General features: G+C 28.1%; 1 protein-coding gene across 1 annotated transcript; it reads left to right on the top strand.

Annotated features, from left to right (window-relative positions):
- Nucleotides 1-2,858: 2,858 nt before the first annotated feature.
- OCT59_005550 (uncharacterized protein) lies at nt 2,859-5,249 on the top strand (the record flags this gene model as incomplete). The annotated part of the gene is made up of 7 exons (XM_025323623.2): nt 2,859-3,572; nt 3,653-3,823; nt 3,902-4,084; nt 4,169-4,250; nt 4,325-4,615; nt 4,686-4,865; nt 4,931-5,249. The coding sequence occupies 7 exons, from the start codon at nt 2,859-2,861 to the stop codon at nt 5,062-5,064; spliced, it is 1,755 nt and encodes a 584-aa protein (XP_025170209.1). The 3' UTR covers nt 5,065-5,249.
- Nucleotides 5,250-7,822: the final 2,573 nt, after the last annotated feature.

The raw sequence follows: 7,822 nt of genomic DNA, 5'->3' as shown, positions 1-7,822 counted from the left end.
TATTTTTTGCTAACGTAAAATTTAGTATAATATAAATAATATTAAAAAACATGCAAATATAATGATGTATAAAAAATCGGTATTTAAAGTGGGTACTTTTAATTATTATATGAAACATTGCAAAGCAAAAAATACTCTTTATTTTAGGTCTGGAAATATATTATTTGCACCTTCAATTTGATCAAAAATGCTTGTTGAATATCTGTAAAAATACAATTACGATTCATATCATATGAAGTCCGATACATAACTCGACAAATACAAATCCAGAAATGACAATCCATGTGAACTAAAACAAGGAATAACCAATTCAACTAATTCTATCCTTACCAGGTACAGCGAATGTTGTAGCATTTGGTTTAGGCATTGTTAAGAATATATATAAAAGAACAGATTAAATAAACGAAAATCGCGAATTATTATTAAGGATGTCTGGCGATTACCTACTTTAAAAATAATTACATCATCTCAACGATTTGGAGCTAGCCAATGATTATTAAGCTCATATATCATATGCTTAAGCGTTTTCTACAAATTCTCATGCTTACACATTTGGATTATTTGGATCAATTGGAATTCGTGTTTATTGCATACTGAATTTAGTTATTGGTTTATGAGTGCCTTTACATCACAAAATGGTGTACAAATAGTAAAGTTTATGCTATTCTAAAAACTAATTTTGTCGCATTCAGGCTTATACGTTAACCTCAAGCAACTAGGCATTTCTTTCCAAAGCTGACACATCCATGTTTTCTGTATCCGTGACCTTTGTATAATCATCTGATGCATCCATATCCATTTTTACAAATATGGACAATTTTTATCAGACTTGCAAGGAAATTCAGCAATTTTTTATGCGTATATTAAAACTTGATACGCAAAATGCATAATTCTATGAAGCCTGTAACCATTATTAATTCGCACATTTTAGTAAATTATTTATAATTCTTTTTCTTATTCAAATTTTTCAAAAATGGATGCTGAAACTTTAATTTGTAATTACGAAATTTTTCGATCATATAGTTTATCTGGTTCCCATATTTGGCTTCTATTTGCAACACAGATCTAAATCAAATTTCTCACACTTTTTCCGATTACTTGTATTATTTTTAATTGTATATTTATGGATGAAATTACAAAAAAATTATGAGAAATTGATTTATAAATAATTTTTAATAGATTTTTATTCATAATTTTGATGGAATTGAAAATTAAATAAAGATAAGAATTTAAAAATTTATATAAAAATATATTTATATTTATATTTGCAATTATTATATATGAAATATTAAATTAAATTGATTTATTTAATTTTGTTATGGTCTTACCTGAGGCCTTCCTGAGCGTTTCTCATCTGCTGACAGCTCTAAGGCCACATAAGTGATCGCCTTAGCTCTGAGAAAAAATACTACAAAACTAAATAAAAAATCTAGCATCTATTATTAGTTTAAATGAAGTTTTTTGTATTATAACACTGAAAAAGAGTTTTAATATTTAAATATATTTATATTTATTTTAAGTAAATCTTGAAAATTTACTAATTAAAATCTAATTTATATTAAAATAATATTATATGTAAAATATATTTATACAGTATATACTATATAACTTATTTAATTACTATAAAAAAAGTTATTAAATAAAATAAAAAAGAAATCATAAAAATTACATGAAATATAATTAATTATTTTAGATAGATAGTTTTCAAATAAAATTATAATTGTTAATTAATATCTTTTAATGTAATTATTTTAAACTTTCTGTCTATAATTTTAATGCCTAATTTTATCCAATTTATCACAGTATATTTAATTTTACTAAATTGTCCTGAAATTTATTATATACATACATTGTTTTATATTTAATAATTAAGGAACTTATAGTTATAAAACTAATTTATATGAGATTAAAATCTGATTATTAATATATTTAGTATTTCATTTGTAATAATTAAGCAATATTGACTATTAAATACATGTTAATACAATATGCCTTTAAATTAATATGAAATGTTAATATAATAAAAGTAGGGAAGTAAAATATTTAATAATACTTATCCAAAAAAGATAAGGGGGAATCGAGAACAATTATATATTGCAATTACCATATATCCTTTTATTTTATTCCTTAAAAAGTTTAAAGACTTGTGAAAAGTTCTTGACCGATAAAAAGGATTTGTCAAATTTAACATAATATAAACCTGAATTTGGTTATTATTCCGAATTTCCGAGTGATAAGGGTAAGGGATTAATCACTTATACCTTTAAATATATAATTTAAATGTGAAAATATTCACATGGAATCAAATTATCACATTTTATTATTTGCCATTTCTTGAGATTATCGAGATAAAATTTTCTTTAAGCATTAACCTTGTTAATAATATTCTTGTGAATTCTATAAATGATCGCCAAAATCTAGGCGTCAAATATACTAATGAAAAAAAATTGGCGCGGTTTATAGGGTAATGGTTCATCAGATGCCATCAGGTGCCGTTGTTCAAAAATTATCGCTTTTTCCCATAGAAAACATTGTGTTCATGGGAAACATTTACCAAAACACGACACTTGGTATTTGGATGTAAGGATTGTCTAATTTGGTTGTACAATTTATTATTTTTATAGTGATTATTATAAACTCAATAATGCATATCTAAATATCACATTTTGCATTTTATCACTTTCATCGGCGGTTGTTATAAATACACAACCAAAAGTTTCGAGTATTTCGAAATTCACTTTCTTTTAGAACGAACTTCTTTTGTAATTTTAACTTCTGATAGTTAGTTATTTGAGTTAAAACTGCAAAATAAAATTAAGTTTTAAATAATCTTTTCTGAGAATTTTTTCTCAACGGAAATGACTTCTCCGGTGAAAAATAATTCACCAAGGCTTTATGATTCTCCACCCCTTGTTCAATCAACGGATATTCTAAATTCGACACCTCCAACGTTTACAACACCTACTCTATTAGATTATGATCCAGCTTCACAACAAACTGATCAGGCTAATATAAGAAGTTCACGCATTGACTTCGGAGGTGAACGACAAGAATTAGGTGAAGAAACACCTTTATTAAAAAATAGACATAGTTCACCTATCTATAGGCCAACATCACCAATTGATCTTTCTCGGAGGCAAAAGTCTGCCTCTCCTTCTAGAGTACACCGTTCAAGACAAAACCACAGTCCTCAATCTCCATTGTCACCTTATTCACAAACTAATCTTCGTCAAGAGTATATGGGGAATTTGCCTAATAATAACAACTCCGATTCTGTTTTTGAGACGAATTCAATCTCAAATAATTCATACGATGAGTCTGATTCAGATGGTGGTTCAAATACTTTGATTTCATCTCGTCGTCCTTCTAAAATACAGACAGACGTATGTTTTCCCATGTTGGAAACTGCTTCCAAGAAAGGAGTGGATTATGATTCTCTTGAGGATTATATAAAGAACGAGAATGAAAAGAGAAGGAAGGAGCAAAGGCGACGACAAAGAAGATTAAGTGAATCAGCTTCTGTTTTCGTTAAAAAAGACTTGAATTATATTTACAATAGTTTAGAAAATAAGGTATTATTAACTTGCACAAATTTTTATGATAACTTTTATTCGTGTTTAATTTAGTAACTCTTTTTAATGTAATACATTAGCATCCATCAGAAAGGTTCACTTTTTATTCAACAGCATATAGTACAATACATGCTCGATCATTAGCCGAAATCCCATCCGCAGGAACTTCACTCTCAGAAATGTTGAAGGCTGGATGTTGGTGGATCGATATTTTAGCACCGACTGATTCAGAAGTGCAAGATTTGGGTAGGGTATGTATCGCATTTTGGAACTATTTTTTTTTTTTTTTTTTTTTGCAATTAATTCTAATGGTTTTAGTTTATGACTAGATCTTTGGAATTCATCCTCTTACTATTGAAGATATTCAAACGGAGGATACCCGGGAGAAATGTGAATTATTCAAGGAGTACTATTTTATATGTTTCCGGACTTTTGATCAAGATCATTATTCCCCTACATATCTACAACCTGTAAGTATTTACATGATAGTTATGAAAGAGGGAATTTTATCGGTATGTATAATAAAGAAAATCATTTTCTTCCCTAAAATATCCTTTGATTCAAATATTAATTTCTTCTCGCTTATATTGAAAAAGTTTCATTTTCGCCCATCATTACACCCATCAAATGTGAGACGACGTATACGACAATTAAAAGATTATATAAATGTGACACCAGGTTAAATTTTAGTTTACAATTCACATAATAACTAGTTCTAGGTCTTAAACTAATAGGATTGTTAATTTATTCAGATTGGATTAATTACGCAATTATTGACGATATCACTGATTCGTTTGCGCCATTAATACGAACGATCGAATTTGAAGTTGATTCAATTGATGAATTGGTTTTGATTCTAAAAGAATCAGAACAGAGTGATATGTTACGCCGGATTGGCCATTGTCGTAAAAAGGTCTTGGGATTATTAAGATTATTAGGAAACAAAGCTGATGTTATGAAAGGTTTAATTAAGAGATGTAATGAACTAAGATGGGATGTTGTAGTTAGCAGCGAAATTGTATTATACCTAGGAGACATTCAAGGTATTTTGAGTTACGTGACTGATAATTTTATTTTTGTGTTATGCTAAATTATAACTTTATTTTATTTTAGATCACATAATTACAATGGTTCAAAATTTAAATCATTATGAAAAAATATTATCTAGGTCACATTCAAATTATTTGGCACAAATATCTATTGAAATGACGCAAGCAAACAATCAAATTAATGATGTATTGTCTCGTCTTACTGCGCTAGGAACAATTCTCATACCCATGAATCTTGTAACAGGTAAAACAATTTTCTACTTTATATACCGCTTAAATGCCTTATTGAGTTAATTTGTATATTTTTAGGTTTATGGGGTATGAACGTTCCTGTCCCGGGTCAAGAATCAGAAGGGTTAACGTGGTTTTTTTCTATATTAGCATCTTTAATTATATTTGCAATCGTTTTGGTTGTAATGGCGCATCGGACAGGAATAGTTTGATATAAAATTCAGATGTTATAGATTGATTATAATTAATTTATTTTGATAATAATAATTTATTATTACTTATTTTTTAATGGTACCTTGAAATTTAGATTATAATTAGTATTTTGAAACAATCGACAGATTATTAATAGATTTTAGATAATAAAAAAGTTTATTTCCCACACAAATTTTCTTTGTTGAAGAAAATCTCATTTGATGCCATTTCATAGACAACACGTTTATTCAAATATTTATCTTATTGGTCAAAAAAATCTTCTAAAACAACACGTTTATTTTGCATTTGTCGTATTGGTCAAAAAAGCAATTGTTTTTTTTGTTGCTTTACCCCATTTTAAATAAATCTAATCTTATCTTATAAATAATAATCTAATCAAAGTTTGGACCACAATGCAATGCCACTAATTTCCTCGTGCATTATTTAGTGAAAAAAAAGGAAACGGGAAAATTAATCTTTCTATTATCACACAGTATATCACTCTCAACTTACTTGGCGCAGTAAATTCAAGTCCCGAGAAAAATAAAGAACACTTTTTTTAGCGCATAGATATGTAGTAATTTTTAAACCGAATTTATGAATGGAAATATAAAGAACAAATTACGGGTATGCCTTGCAATTATCTCTCGAATCTACAAAGTTAAATTAAAAATCGCTTTCGCATACTTTAAGAGCGTAAATGCATCGTGTTTTCAAATATGTAATGATTGTTGGAACAAACCAAATTATGGATTTAAACTTTTAAAATTATTACGTTACTATGTTTTACTTATGAGATAAAAGTCCTGAGCGTAAGATTACAAAACAGAATTGTAAAAAAAAATAAAATTGACCAAAATATTCCTACAAACGTTAATAAAAGAGTAAAACAAGTAGAACATTTATTAACATATCTATACTTGGATGAGAAAGTAATATAATAAACATTTGAAAAGAAAAATGATAAAAGGGTTGAACACATCGAAATTCAAAAAAATTCTTTGATTAATGTAATCTTCATTGGTAAACAACTCTTCTTAGGGTGATTTTGATAGATAAGAAAATCATTAGTTACGACGAAGAGCTTAAAAGGTAGGCGGATCGGTAAAAAAGACTCGCAATTCGCAAAGCTCGCTAGAATGTAAAGAGAAAATTTTACATGCTGCAGTTTGAAGGAAATTATTAAAACAGTGCAACAATATAGGGATTAACTGAACCGAGTAATTAAATTGTCAATATAACAATCTCATAAAATTTGTAAGTAAAGACTAGTTAGTAGTAAAGAGATAGTTTTTTGATAAATGGTCAGTAAACAATTTATGCGAAAAATGAATATAATATTACTTAAACCAATATTTGTTTTATTTCTCGTGTTTAATGAATTTTTATTTATATACAATATAAGTCTATACGTATTCAATAACTTTATATTCCAGTTTGTTTTACCCAATATATCATGTCAAGAAAAAAACCAGTTATATGTACGTGAGTAATAAAAATGATGAATAGTATTGACATGCAGCTAATTCTTTTCATTATGGTGTTTACCACTTGTTTACCAGAATAATGCTATTAAAAAAGACTCACACGATAAAGAACTTTCTTCTGAAGAAAAGTGTGCAAAGTATTTATATCGATATTTCCAAGAGATGAAATCAGTAGATCAGACGGATGAAGCCGAAAAGATGTATGTTTGTATTAGTAATAATTTATTTTTTTGGTAGGACTGACGGGCAATGTATATCTACAAATCTCGATGAAATCGTTATCAATTGAATAAAATATGTACTTTTACATAAACGATTAAATTTGTATTCAAGTCTGCTGGTACGTTATGGTTACTTCAGCATTGCAATAATTGACCATAATATCAAGTTTTTTATATTAAAAACGGCATTGACAATATACAATTATTAAACTAGAATAGACATATAATAAGCACAATTACTAGATCTCGTGAAAGAATTTGAAAAAAGGTCCTTATTACCTTGAAACAGTCGATGGAAAAGTGTACATGATCGTTACAGCCAAAAGAGACACTAATTTGTAACATGGCATCTGAATTTTTTCTCTCTGTTGACTTATTACGGAGCTATTATACCGTCATCTTAGGAATTAGGGGGAATTGTTGCGCTCGTGCTGAGTATGAGGATTTAAATATTAATGAATTTGGACGTCTTATAGATTACTCTTTTTGTAAAGTTTAAGATTATTGTATTCTAACCAACCATCTCACTATTATGTCCGAAGTACTTTCTGGAAATATAGTACATGTCCATAAAGTTGGTAGGACAACCGGGCATGCTATAGGAAGAATGACACCAGTAGCTATGTGACCGAAACTTTATCATGCCAGCTCGTTCTTGCATTATTTTGGACTTTTCATCATTTAAGATGCCTTCGCCAATCCAGAACTTTATTACAATCCAGCTTATTTGCAATCTGTAACCATAATTCATTGTTTCGATGGAATAGTAACTAATGTTATTTACTGGGGTTAAAATTGGTCATTATTTATTAAATTCCTTTTTCGGTTAACCTAACCTAATAATTTTTTTTTTTTATGTAATAGATGATTATAGAGATTTAGGTTCTCCAGTCTAGGTTAAGGAAGGCATTTTGTGAAACTTGCTTCAGAAAGTGGAAGATACTTAGTTGTTATTTCTATCGATGCAATATTAGAAACTGTAATAGAATTTAGACTATTAGATGATAATGAATATAGCAATTCAACAAAAAACATCATAACTACTATGCAAGAAAAAATCTGAGTGAACA

The sequence above is a fragment of the Rhizophagus irregularis genome, chromosome 13 (assembly GCF_026210795.1).
Source record: "Rhizophagus irregularis chromosome 13, complete sequence".
Taxonomy (NCBI): domain Eukaryota; kingdom Fungi; phylum Glomeromycota; class Glomeromycetes; order Glomerales; family Glomeraceae; genus Rhizophagus; species Rhizophagus irregularis.
This window is presented reverse-complemented; position numbering and strand designations above follow the sequence as displayed.